This window comes from Cebidichthys violaceus, unplaced genomic scaffold (genome assembly GCF_023349555.1).
Source record: "Cebidichthys violaceus isolate CVI_PGR_0920_01 unplaced genomic scaffold, fCebVio1.0.p SCAF_2, whole genome shotgun sequence".
In the NCBI taxonomy this organism is placed as follows: Eukaryota; Metazoa; Chordata; class Actinopteri; order Perciformes; family Stichaeidae; genus Cebidichthys; species Cebidichthys violaceus.
Genome location: NW_027176372.1, coordinates 2,133,565 through 2,147,000, shown reverse-complemented (window position 1 = coordinate 2,147,000; position 13,436 = coordinate 2,133,565). Strand labels below are relative to the sequence as shown.

Here is a 13,436-nt window from a genome sequence, read left to right as displayed (position 1 = left end):
CAGCTGATCAGACGGTTCAGATCCACCAGGTGGATGCAATCAAATGCAACTAATTACATGTTAGGACCGACGGCCAGCAGCACTCTGGATGTCAGCGTAAAGAATTAAGAACCAAACAAATAGGGTCAAAATGTGATCTCTAGCGACACGTGTCACATGCTTCATTACACGGACTAAGTGGTACTGCCCTGTCAGTCACCAGCCTCTGCTCCCTCTCTGTCAGAAGACTTGGATCGATGTTGACAGGTTTGGGTTTGTTTTTAGGCGGCTTAGTCTCGTGCAGAACAGCGTCGTCAAGGAGACGATGAAATGAAGAATCGGTGTATTAAAGCGAGAAGCTGCTGGATGACATGCTTTGCTCTCTTCAGTCCCTTGTGTCTTGTGCATTAGCCTGTAATGTGGCCCCCAGTGGCCCCCACTCAGTGCACTCAATGCTGGTTTGTGTTCAGGGAAAAAAGACGTCTTAAACTAGAAACTTAAACTAACTTTTGGTCCAGCCTTGTCCTCTTTAACATGAACAGAGGAAGGAGAATAACGCTGGATTCAGCTATGAGTGCGCTTTTAGGACCTACGGATTTAAATAAGGGCTGTTCAATTGTTGGTGCTGGTAAGTTGATTTACCTGACGTAGAATACACACATTTAAAGACTTCTCTTTATCGATGGAGGTCAATGGGGAGAAGTCTTTTTGGGCTCAATGGTAACGCGTGACCAGTCCGCCGCTCTCCCTGGAGGCTTGGTCTGAAAACAAACGTATTACTTGAACCTGACGAGGTGGATTCTCTGGTTTGACATCAGGCACTATCTGTAATAAAGTAGATATGAGACCATGCAGTGATATTTAAACTCTTTCTATCCATATGGTCCTCTCTCCCGCCGTCACTTCATGGAGCTCGCTCAGCTCTCAGTGTTTCTCCTCTCAGTGTAAATGTCTCTCTCTGTTAGCCTCTTCACTGAATGCCTTTGTGTTGGAGCATCCTCCTAGTGGCGGTTCTGTATTTTTAGTCTAAATTCATTTGCATTCAGCCCTTTTCAGCATCTTCAGCTGACGGCGTCTGAATGAGAAGCTTTATCCTGCAGCTGTTCACTTATTTTCTATGTTTCTCTCACTTTCTCTCTGTCTTCTTCTCCGTTTCCTTTTCTCTTCTCTCGGCGTCCGTCTCCTTTCTTTCTCTTTCTCTGTCACGTACACAAGCTTCTGTTGTCTGTCAGCCAAGTTATTTCTCTCTCTCTCTCTCTCTCTCTCTCTCTCTCTCTCTCTCTCTCCTTCTTCAATTCAGTGATCTGGTGTTTTTGCGTTTTTGTGAGTTTCAGCAGCTGCAGTGACCTCGGACCTGCTTCAAAGTCTGATGAGAGGAAAGCTACAATAAGCTTTGACTCAGACATGGAAACGGTAGAAGAGCTTTGTCACAGGACACAGTTTGACTTGTGTAAAAGATCAACTGAATGATGGCTGAATACAGCTGCCTCACTCAGGGTCTGGTGTTGCGCATGCTGGCTCACTTTCACACCTTCATGGTTTACTGGGACACTTGAGCCACGGTTATTGTTATTAGTCACACCTGTGCTTTTCCTGAGATAAGTCAATATGACTTTGATCAAGACAAAATCCTTTACCAGAGTCCAGTGAGAAACCACGCCATACTCCTGTCCAACTAAGAAAGTATGGTAATTTAAAAAATATATTAAGTGTGTTAATAAGCAATTTGATAATCTGCCTGAATTTCCTCAGCAGTTCAAATAAGATGATCTTTGCTTCCACCAGCAGGAGCAGGACTTGTGTGTCCCGATACAACGTGGCGGCCATTTTTCTTTTTTTCCATCGATGTTTACGCCATGTTGTGTTTCTGTAACGCTCCGTCAGCGGCTCAGCAGAGCATTTCGTTTTTGGGTCAGGACATATTTTCTACATGCAGTGACAGTATTTGACAGCGGTAGGAAATAAATAAAATGGCAATGTGCTGGAAATGTTTGTCATTTTTTTTGTTTTTCTCTACATTCTTTTATATTATGTATTCAAAGGTTTCTCATTGTTTCCTTCTGTGTTTATCCTCTTTCTCCTCCAGTGATGCAGTCGACAGATGCTTCCTTTTAGAGCTTCATTATAATAACGTACCAGGGAAATGTGTTGTTTTCCTCCCTGGTCTCTTATTTTGTTGTTTTGCTCTTTTTTTTTTCTTTTTTTATTCAGAAATGCTGGAAGCTACAAATGACATCAGCAGCCTTCCTGAGCTTTCCCTCCGCTCTTCCTCGAAAAGCAAAAACATATTGGAAGTGATTTTTCCATCAGCGTTTCACTCGGTTTGTCACCAGGAACTCTGAAGACGTTTGTGTTGCAGAGCAGCTTCTTCAGTTAATGTTGTGCTATAAGTCAGTCCAGCACATCCCACCTGATGATCCTCTTAGTGGTGGTATTGATCGTTGGTGGAAAATAAAGATGACTTTCTCATAATGAATGAGATATTGATTTGCTGGCAAAGAGAACAACACTCACACTCACTTATTGGAGGTTACTGAAATCAAATGTGAAAATCAGGTTTTTAGGTAAATAGTAAGTTTTTGTGAAAAATTGGGACGAATACTGAACATTCCTGGCTTGGTTTCACTCGACATGACATGATTTCCTGACTCATTGTCACTCCTCAACACACTTATGGACACTTGATCAGGAATCCTTTGTGTCACTTTTAAGTGGGTATCGCTTTATTCAGCGTGCAAGGTGTCCGATACTCTTCAAAATGTGGTTAACGTGAGGAGTGAGAACATTGAGTTACTATTAAGGTTAGGTTTAGGCAACAAAACTACATCGTAAGTTTAGAAAAGATCATGGTTTGGGTTCAAAAGAGTAGGTAACTTAAGTTATGTAAGTAAGTAAATGAATGAATTGAGTTGAAATACCTTTTGCCTGCTTTCCCACCTCTGAAAATCTGCACAATCTCTGCATGTAGACGCTGGATAAATCACATCCCATAAAAACATCTCAGTTTTTTCCAGGTTTCCATCGCAACCTTTTTCCCCCCGGAGGGGCAGATCAAAATCTTTTGCTTGATTCATGACTTCAAAAAGTTGGTGACGCAATGGGGGGAGTGCAGCTTCATGCTTCACTAACTCTTGAATATAGCTCATAACTTCAAAATAAAAGTCCGGTAGTCAGGTAGAGTAAAATGCAAAAAGCTGTCTAGAGGCCGAGGCTTCAGTCAGAAGATGAAGTTGTTTCACTGATTCTTTGCCTTGCTCATGGGCATCTTGTAAATAAAGGAGTGAGAGGATTCTTTGTTCAATATTTCCACCCTGCCTTTCCCATAAGGTCAAGCATTGAAGGCATCTTGAAGGTTGAGAGGAAGAGAGAGTTTCTGTCTTTGTTGTCTATAAAGCTTCTCCAACCTCAAAGCAGCCGGTAACTGTAGACACTCTTTTCATGGGGGGGGGGGGGGGGGGGGGGGCTTCAGGGGGAAATACATTTGCAGATTCCAACAAAGAGTGGAGCCCTGGACGGATCCTTGAGGAACACCTTCATAAAGGTTTCATGAGAGCTGAGGAAAAGCTATAGCACCTTCTAAAATAGCAATGCTTCCCAACTTTATCAATTCCTTTCGTTCCTCAATTATCAGCAATCCGCAGCAACAAAACGTGGGCATCGTTGAAATTCATTTTTTTCTGCTAATCTGATCCGTGACTCAAAACCGTGATACGGTATGAACCGTGAGTTGTGTGATCTGTTGAAGAATATGGGAAATGCCAATGAGATGGATGTCGCTTGCGCCGATCTCCAGTAGTCTGGGGAAATCAAGGCCCGTTTCCCTCCCTGCATGGTCATAGTGCTCTCCCCCACGGCACTGAACCCCTGCTGTTCCTGAGGAGCAACCCCGTCACTCTAATTAGCGTGTTTGCCCTGACTTAGGCCTCTGGAGCAGGACTGCCTCTCAGGCTCTTCTACTGGGATTGGAACACTCCATGGCCTAAACATGGGCCATTAACAGATGAACAGCCTCAGAGGTTGACAGGCTCAGTGAAAGGACCATGTTCGATAAGTCAGGGATACTTTACAATGTTTCTGACTATTTCGATTTTTGGATGTGTTTTTCCTACAGGCACCCATTGGCTCATTTCCATTTCATTAATTTCTGTGCAGCATATGAAAAACAATTAGCGGTCTCTTGAAACTTTGACAGAGTTGACAAATCACGCAAGGGTAAAAATCCCCCTTCGAAGCCTGGGTCACACATTGTCCCCTGTTTCACTTTTAACTGTGTCCATCGTGTCCTGTTGTCAGCTTCAAGATAAGAGCAGCTTTCAGTTGATAGAAATGATAATGTGCTCATGTCGGTCACCTTGAATTGCCACCGTGGGCTGTCAGCAGCAAACTGTGCGAGCAAGAGTGAGGGTTGTGTGTGCTAAACACAGACTGTGTATAAGAAGTGGACGTAGGCAGCGTGAAGTCACCCGTTGGTTTGTGGGCGGCTGTTATGAAGCCTCGAGTTCTGCGATATCGCCGTGGCCATCTTGGATTACGGCCGTCACCATGTTGGTGTTTTTCGCAATCGATTAGCATAGTTAGCATATTTGGAATACGATGGAGTGACGTAGAGACGCCGTATACGGCACTGATAGCGGCAGCGACCTGTCAATCACAGTAGCCCCGCCCCTAAAGCATCCCCTGCTTTATGGTCTGTCTGACTCTAAATGGAGCATAATGTACTAAATGAACATCATGCTGTATTGAAGAAGACTGTAAACTAGAGATTGAGACCATAAACTCATGTTTACAATGTTTACTGAGGGAATAAATCAAGAGAGAAGTAGAGTTTTTTAGACTAGACTTCTATACAACCAGAGGAGTCGCCCCCTGGTGGACACCAGAGAGAATGCAGCTTTAACACACTTTTACTTTGGCTTCACTCTTCAGAACCGGAGGTCGGCGCCTGGTGCTAAAGGGTCAAAGAGGTTGGTCTACCCCTCTGGTTGGTAACACTTGTGTGAAATAGAGATGTGGAAACTACTAATTAGTGTTGAAAAAGCATTCAATGGTGTAGTTAATTAAAGGAAAATACATATTAAGCTCAATGGCCAGCGGTAATGACTGTCCAGAGGTCAGTAATGCTCCGTGGTTTAAAAAGGCTGCAACTCTATACTCTAAATCCATAATTCTTTGTTTGTGTGACAGCATTCATCTCTGCCTGCAAAATGAACCCCTAAACCGAGAAGAAGTTATGGATCCAAGTTCTGGAAATGAAGGAGGATTACCAAACAAACCCAGTGCTGAATCTGCCAAGGCTTGTTTTAATCTTTAGTGCCTTTTTGTTTCTGTTGTTGCGCAGAATGTGTGTGTTTGTGCGTGTTGGTTGGGTATTTAAAATATTCAGCAGAACATACAGTAAATCTGGGACTCCAGACTTTCTCTTGCGTTTTTGCTGCAACTGACTGACAGTTTCATTAGTTTTTCGTCTCATCCTGCAGTTTAACATGAGGACAGACTTTCATGCTCTCTTGCTGTCAGTCTGCCTCTCACTTTTAATACAAACACAAACATGACGATGGTTGTCAAACGGCCTGTAATTACAGCTTGAGGGTTTACGAGCTGCTCAACACATGGAAGTTAAACACTGAGATGCTGTTCTTACACTAATGGCATTTTATTACAGCTTAAGAGCACCTTTCTATAATTATCACATACCTTGACCACCATTTTAATGAGCATAGCTGAGTGTGATGTGGTCAAAAACCTTTTTGTTTTAAATTGAATCTCTTTTATTAGAGCCAGTGATTATTCATGAGGACAGAAGTGTGTGATAAAGGGTACTTTAACTATGGTCTGCTATGCATTAGTGATCGGTTACGTGCACTTTCCTCTTTTTTATTTGAATTTTTAGGAAAACATTTTTTTTTTGCCTTTTTGAATAAAGGCTTTTAAAGAGATTGAGTTTGTTCAGTTGGTTGAACTTAACTTCAAAATTACTTAACAACGAGTAATGAGACAGGAAATAGAAAATAAATGCCTCAAATAAAACTAAACAAAGTCAAAAAGTGTGCTAAGACTGAAACAGAAACACAATACTGGATTGAGTATTAAGATATGTCTCATATTACAGCAGAAGCGCCTTTTTATTTATATTTTCTTTTACAAAATAAGAGCATTTTATTACTATCAAAGCACAACATATGTGAATGTATTAGGGATGTACCTACCTAATTATTTTTTCATCGAGTAATCCAACTTATTCTTTTTTGGGGGTAATGAAGGGTGACTGCCTCTCTTTGGATGGGTAATGGACGCTGTGCTCCTCCAGAATGCGGAGGCAGCTGGATGCATACAAGAGCACAAAGCTCCTCCGGCCAGATAATTGAATGAAGAAACAATTTCCTCTTTCACTGTTGCTTAGCTTTGCATCTTTGGAGCGTCTAATTTGGAACATTCTCTTGTGTTTGTGTGAGCTTAAAAATGTACAACCGTCATCATTACTGTACGTGCTTCACTGAGAGGTGGTGGTGGAAGACGGAGGCACAATGTTTAGCCTAGCGGTACACAACACTTATTGTGCCTTAAAAGTCCCTACGATTATAGTCAGTGCAGGAATCCCTCAAGGCTGAATACATATTTCATGAGCTCTTGACTTTCAGCAACTTCTAATACAGGAAGTTTCCTCAGCATCACTCGCTCGCTTCGTTCTTTTTAGGGCTTACAAGTCTCAAGCTTGAGAAGTGATAACAACGGCAGCATCGTATCTGAGTCGTTCAATATGCTTTGCAATTAGAAAAGACAAAAGAAAAAAGCATCTGCTAATAGCGATGGACTGATGGGGTTAGGGGTGATGAACGGTCCCAAAGTGCTAGCGAGCTAACTAGCTAATGAGGGCTAACCTGCTACCAATCAGAAACTAGAACACTGACACATTCACACAACGACATCCATATAACAACATGTTCATGTGTTTCAGTGAGGCTGAGTGAATCATCTTTATAGTGCTCTCTTGCAGGTTGAATTATGTCCGTTGCTTTTTGTCAGGTGCTGTGAATGACAAAGTGTTCTTGTTTTTGTGTTGAGATGCATTCTGGATGGGGTCTGGCTGCAGACGCGATGCACATAATTCATCCCGTCTACATCCTCCCGCGGTCCGTGCTATCGGTCTGGAGGTCCTCTCACTCCAGTTAACATCACAGCCGTCAAAGTGAGACGATGTCAGATAGCGTCGCTCTGCTGCTACAGCGCTCACCCTTCAGACGTTCAAAGACTGATGTTTCAGCTACGAAACCAACTTTAAGTTTCGGTGAGTAATCCGTGCAGTAAGTGTGCTTCTATTAAATCATTTTCAAAATGTTGAACGACTTTTGGGGGGAAAAAAAGTTACTTTTGAAAAGGTACTAGAAATAAAAAGTAAAACTTTTACACAAAACCCAACTGGGGCAAGTAGGACAATACACATGTAATTTTTGTGAATTGGACGAGTTTAAGCCTTGATGTACTGTAGATCAGTTTCACCTGGAGCGACTCATCCACACAACTACACAGTGAAGTGGTGTGATCTTTTATATTACATATTTACAATTGTTGTGTTATTCTTTTTGCCTTGTACAGACTAAACTGTCCAGAGTAAATGTCTTCTATTTTAGTTCAAAGACAAAGTATAGCATTTATTTTTTTCATTTATCTACCTAAAGATAATGCTCTGACGCTATCTTTACTTGCCATTGTTTCACATTTTTCTTGGATTTCTACTCTACTTACGCACATATGTTGTTCTAAAACACAGAGCCGGTGTTTTAGGACGTACTCCTACACTCCTACACACCACCAGCCCGCATCGTCTCACCTGTCCAGGGCGATGCAGCACAGGTGCAGTATGGACGCGGTGGTCAGCAGGACGTCCAGCGATGTCCGGACCAGGCAGAAGGTCTCGCCGTAGATCCAGTGCTGGTGGACCAGCTCGATGGCACCGAACGGCATCACCAGCACCGACACCAGCAGGTCGGCAAACGCCAGAGACACGATGAAGTAGTTGGTCTTGATTTTCCTGGTGGAGGAGTTTAGATAAACCAATATGCGTTATCATTCTGCTGTGATACCTCTTTTTGTGATCAATTAATCAACAATGAATGATCAATGTTGAAGATGCACATTTACATCATTAAATGGAAGGAGGGTGGAGTAGATGTAATGGTTACCGCTGCTGTTTTGACATTATTATTCAAAAAACAAGACCTCAATTAAGAAAAATGTGATTTGAATAAATAAAAACTGTCAAACTAGAGACCTTGGGATGTACATTAACACACATTTTTGAAAAGTCAACTAGGATGCTTTTTCATGGTGGAGAGACAATTAAAAGCATCAACGTTACCATGCAACGGTCAACGCTAAATATGTGGAGTAAAACACTGAGAAAGACGACTAATAGTGGGCTGGTGGCGAGGAGGATGGGTCCAACTAACAAGACTGGTGGAAGTCCTGAAGCGTTGTTGAGTGACGGGTCCATGACTGGTCCATGACGGGTCCATGACTGGTCCATGACGGGTCCATGACGGGTCCATGACTGGTCCATGACGGGTCCATGACGGGTCCATGACGGGTCCATGACTGGTCCATGACTGGTCCCTTAAACTAACTGAGGGATTTGTTTGCTGCCTGATGTTGTCCTGACTGACTCGATTCAGGCAGAAAAGACACTTTGGATTGAATTATATTCCTTTTGGAAGTTGAAAACGTTTGTCCATGTACACGAATCAATAGATTCAAAACGTTGTGACAATTTCGCAAACTGTCGCCAGACTGTGTTGCAACTACACACCAGTCAAGCGGAGACACAATCTGTCCATTGACAGGCTTCAGTCGGCGTCTCCAGGAACACATTTTGTCCAGATGACTCACAGACTCACGAGGTGAAAACAAGACCAGCGTCGCTGTTGTAGCGGCTAATTAAACGCTGTTTCTCAGTGACGTTGAATCACACTGGTACAGTAACTGACTAATGATCGAGAGATCCGTGAAAATCAATTATAGAAAGAACAAAAGAGCAGCTCCTGAGAACACGAAACACAAAGAGCATCAGTTCTTTCTCACACGGACACGTTTCAATTCAAACTTTATTCATGAGAATAAACACAAGGTTGGTTTACGTGGGTTATGTTTTTGTCATTTAGGAAATTGAGTAATGCATAATAATTGAGTTACATTTGTTAAATGAATAATGGGCACAGATTGGCATATTTCTCACGTCATAGTTGTGTGTTTGTTATCATGAATACAGCCAACAGAAGCTGAAGAAAGCAACACGTTGTTCACTGATATGCAACTCTTGTCACTGTACATTTCTCATGTATCTTAAGTCCTTCAGTAACGCCACTTCCATAGTTATTTTAAGCCAATTAGACAATAATGTTTTTCCACTTTTTGTGGCAACAGTTTGCGTTCGTCTCTTTCCTGTTTCAACATGACAGTCAATTCCATAAAGAAATGGTTTCCCCAACTTGTTGACAGGCCTGCACAGAGCTCGGACAGCCAAACAGAGGCAGATGGGGACAAGTCTGTCTTTAAACACCAGCGAGAAGAAAAACGGGAGAGGAAAGAGAAAACATCCATCCCTCCATTCCCTGGAATGGGAGGCAGAGGCCAGAGGAGTGATGACAAGTTGAGAAAAGTCATCAAACAACTCAACTTGAAATGAGGTGAAACCCCAGCGAGACAGAAAGAGATTAAGGTAGATTCATTCTGCAAATAGGTTGTTTATAATGATATAAAAGAGCCTGGAGTCCACTTTGTTCTAACTAACAGCCTGCAGAGCCTTTATCCCCGTGTCCTGTGATACAAGTTGGGTTTTCTTTATCGAAGCAATACAGCCGTCACAGGCGAGGGGCCGTGCTGTTACTCCAAAGTAGTGCTGAGATAATAAGCGCTACACTAAAATGGAGCCCAAGACATGTTTTACTTTCATCGACTACATTGATCTTTGCGACAGGGTTCTGCTTCACAGCCAACTCAGGGTGGGAGTCCTGCAACTGTCGCAGGTTTTAATCATCTTACACTGAATTTCTGAAAAAAATCAGGCAATTTTCCTTTGCAGGCTGACATTTTAAGCCGCACGCCACCGTGTAGTTTTTCCAACGGTTAGATCTGATATCTGCTCATTAAGCAGACTATCTGTCACCCACACACACGCATAAACACTGTTCTGTGTCTCGCTCTACTTTCTGCGCAGCTCCGTGCTTGACGAATACCAGAACGGCCAACACAAAGTGAGTGGATACTGTCGGCAGCCCGCTGTTATTAAGCGTGTTTGTAACCTTTCTGACAAATGAGTTATTGTCACATTAATCTATGTAACACCTGACATGACAACGGTCAAATGGCGGTTGAACGTTTTAGTTTGAAGGGTTTGGGTACAAAAACCTGTCAACTTGTTGGACAACTCAGTCAGCTGATCGGTCAACCCGTTCTCACTCCCAGCTCGTCAAATACTGTCACAGACGGACCCTTTAGCGTCCGTATGAGACGCACCGGGCTTTCACAAGACTCCAACGTACACCTATACATGTCGTTATTAGACGCTAACGTAGCATAAAGAGCGAGAAAGTCTGTGACTGTTGGGTGGAAGCGGTCAAACAAACGCAGGACTTTCACCCAGGAGGCCGGTGTTTGTGTCTATTGTGAAACTAAGAGTCAATGTTGATATTTTGTCACATCATTTGTTAATATTGTTAGTAGTTAGACGGTCAAGTTAACGGCAATATTTCCCAACTGAGTCGGGGTTTTTTTTGCCTAAACTTAACTTCCTGTGAAGATGGAAGTTTATTTCTAAAAGACGCGCATGTAACAAGTGCATAGTGACACGCCTCATCACCTGGTTGGTGAAGCATTGCGTTCGCAGACGACCCACCGACCAACCTGGTCAACCCGTGACAGAGTCAGCTGGTCTGTTCTCCACGCTGTCTGCCGCGTGGATGGTCTGCGGTCTATAAATAGCGTCAGTAAGAGCGGATGGCTGTGAGGGTTTTCCATCTGCCTGTCACTAACCCAAACAGCCCCTTAAAAACAGAGTGTTAGTGCAGGAACCGAGCAGCTGTCTGCTGCGCCGCAATGTAAATCATGTCGGACATGCACACACATATGTGCACATGCACGCACATATGTTCACATGCACACACATATGTTCATATGCACGCACATATGTTCACATGCACACATCGGAAAACACACAAAAACACATGAAGAGATGAATCAATGCAAGCGGAAACACAGAAAACAATGTGCACAACTTCTGTAGATTAATGAGGTTTATATACACACACATACTGTATGCTCAACACACACACACACACAGTTGTTGGCTGTAATTCAGGACAGTTTAGAACCATTAACATACCCAGAGCGGGAGGCGTTGCGTTTAGTTAGGATGACATATCGTGTTTAGCTTAAAGTGCTGAGAATAAATAAAGTGTAACAAAAGGGATTGTGTTACTGAAAGGTTGGTGTGATTTACAGACGCACGTTGTGTCTGATGGATAATACGGAAAGAAGAGGAGCAGAGAAGAGCCCGTTTAAGAAGAAAACACTGCGAAGAGGAGAAGAGGGCTGAATGTTCTATTGAAATCATACGTTCATTCAAAAAACGGAAATGTATATTCTTTAAATCCTTTGATTTGAACTAGGTTAAAAGCCTCTTTGTGAAGTGAAATACTTTGATCATAGATAAGACAATGATGCTGAAATATTGTCATATATCAAAAGTGTTGGGAATTTAGTTTTGAAAGTCCACTTCTCCCGGTCGGGTAGATTTCAAGGCTAAAAACATGTAAATCAAGTGAGAACAAAAGAACTCCACTGCCAGTGAAAAGCATTCAGCTATTATTTTTAGTTTTTGTAAAATACTGCCTGAGGCGTTAAATGCCTCTGCAACAACATGGTGATTACCACAGCACTGATTGGAATGCCAATCTGTCTTAATGCCTTTAAAGCCACTTTGAGTGGATTTCTTTATGTTCATATTTATTCATGTAATTATTGCATTTATTAAATTGCTTGGTTTTAATTTTTTTTCTTCCTTTCTTGTAGAAAGATAAGATAATCCCAGTGTCACTAAAATCCACTAAAGAATGCCTCTTTTTGACGACTAATGGCAATCGAAAGGAAAACAAAGGGTAGACAATAAAAATATGAGACAATTACAAAAAAAAATTATTTATGTTGCACACATACAAAATACAAAGACCTCTGACTAAGATCCTGCAGCTCGCATGGTCGCAGGTTAATCACCGCAATTGCTCATAGAGCTGCCCGATGTCCAGTATAAACAGCATGCAGACTGTGTGGCAGCGTGTGTGTGTGTGTGTGTGTGTGTGTGGGGGGGGGGGGGAGGGGGGTGAGTGAGTGAGTGTGTTTTCCTCACACACACAACATGACACATTGAGAGAAACAAGAGGTGGTTGGTGAGAGTGGCTGTGTTTGTGTGGTAGTTATTGATGAGTGGTGCAGCACCCTCTGAATCACCCTCTGCTGGTGTCAACTCCCTGCAAACGACCCTCTCTTTCTTTCTGTGTGTGTGTGTGTGTGTGTGTGTGTGTGTGTGTGTGTGTGTGTGTGTGTGTGAAATGCCTCTTAATGTGTCTGGCAGCTTTCCTCTCCTGCAGGCTGCAGACACTTCACTTGTTGTCCAGAGTTTCCTAGCTATGTAATAATATATATTTTAAATATTTCCCTGTCTTGGTTAAGTGTGACATGCTAACATTTAGAACGTTTCGCTAACTTGTTAGTAATTAAGCGATTGCTGGACTGACTGTTTGGCCCTCTGTCTTCAAAGGAAACAACTTAGTTAGGTTGAGGAAAAGGTCGTGGTTTGGGGTAAAATAACTACGGTAGTTACGTGACAAATAAATGAAGGTCGACTTCTTGTTTGACACGCGGAACGAACAGCGGAGTCCTGAGTGAAAGACCACCGAATACATGCATACTTCATACTACGGGGTTCTAAGGCGGCCGCGTCGTTCGCCTCCCATGCCTCTGTTTTAATGATGTCATCCCGTCGTCTCTCCAGCGATAGATCCTGCAGAGACGCACTAGGATCTGACGCCTATGAGCTCTCTGACTCTGACGTCAACACATTCAAACGTTTTCCTCGTTAAGCTGATTGATGGTTCACTTCATGGAGACGTTCTTTTCGATTCTCCGTTCACAGCGGAGGCATGCGAGGAAAACAAAATGTTTTTCTCCAAGGATTCAAGGTAACACGCGGTGAGTGATCGATATACAAGTCGTGTTTTTGTGGGTGAAGTTATTCCTGCGATAAATAAGCTGAATTCAAAAATACCGACTGGTTCTCTTGTGATTGAAGAAACAGGCCGACTCTGCTGCCGCTGAGCAGTTTAGTTGTTTTTTTAATGATGTGCTCAGAGTTATGCTTTATATTTTGTCAGAAACACGGTCACCTAGGGGACACTCCAACGGAGCAG

At 42.7% G+C, this 13,436-nt stretch overlaps 1 protein-coding gene across 1 annotated transcript in view; it reads right to left on the bottom strand.

Annotated features, from left to right (window-relative positions):
- htr4 (5-hydroxytryptamine receptor 4) overlaps window positions 1-13,436 on the bottom strand; it is a 128,965-nt gene that overhangs the window by 42,377 nt on the left and 73,152 nt on the right. Inside the window, 2 exon segments of the mRNA XM_068715309.1 lie at window positions 7,477-7,498; window positions 7,808-8,008. Coding sequence (XP_068571410.1) covers window positions 7,477-7,498; window positions 7,808-8,008 — 223 coding nt within the window.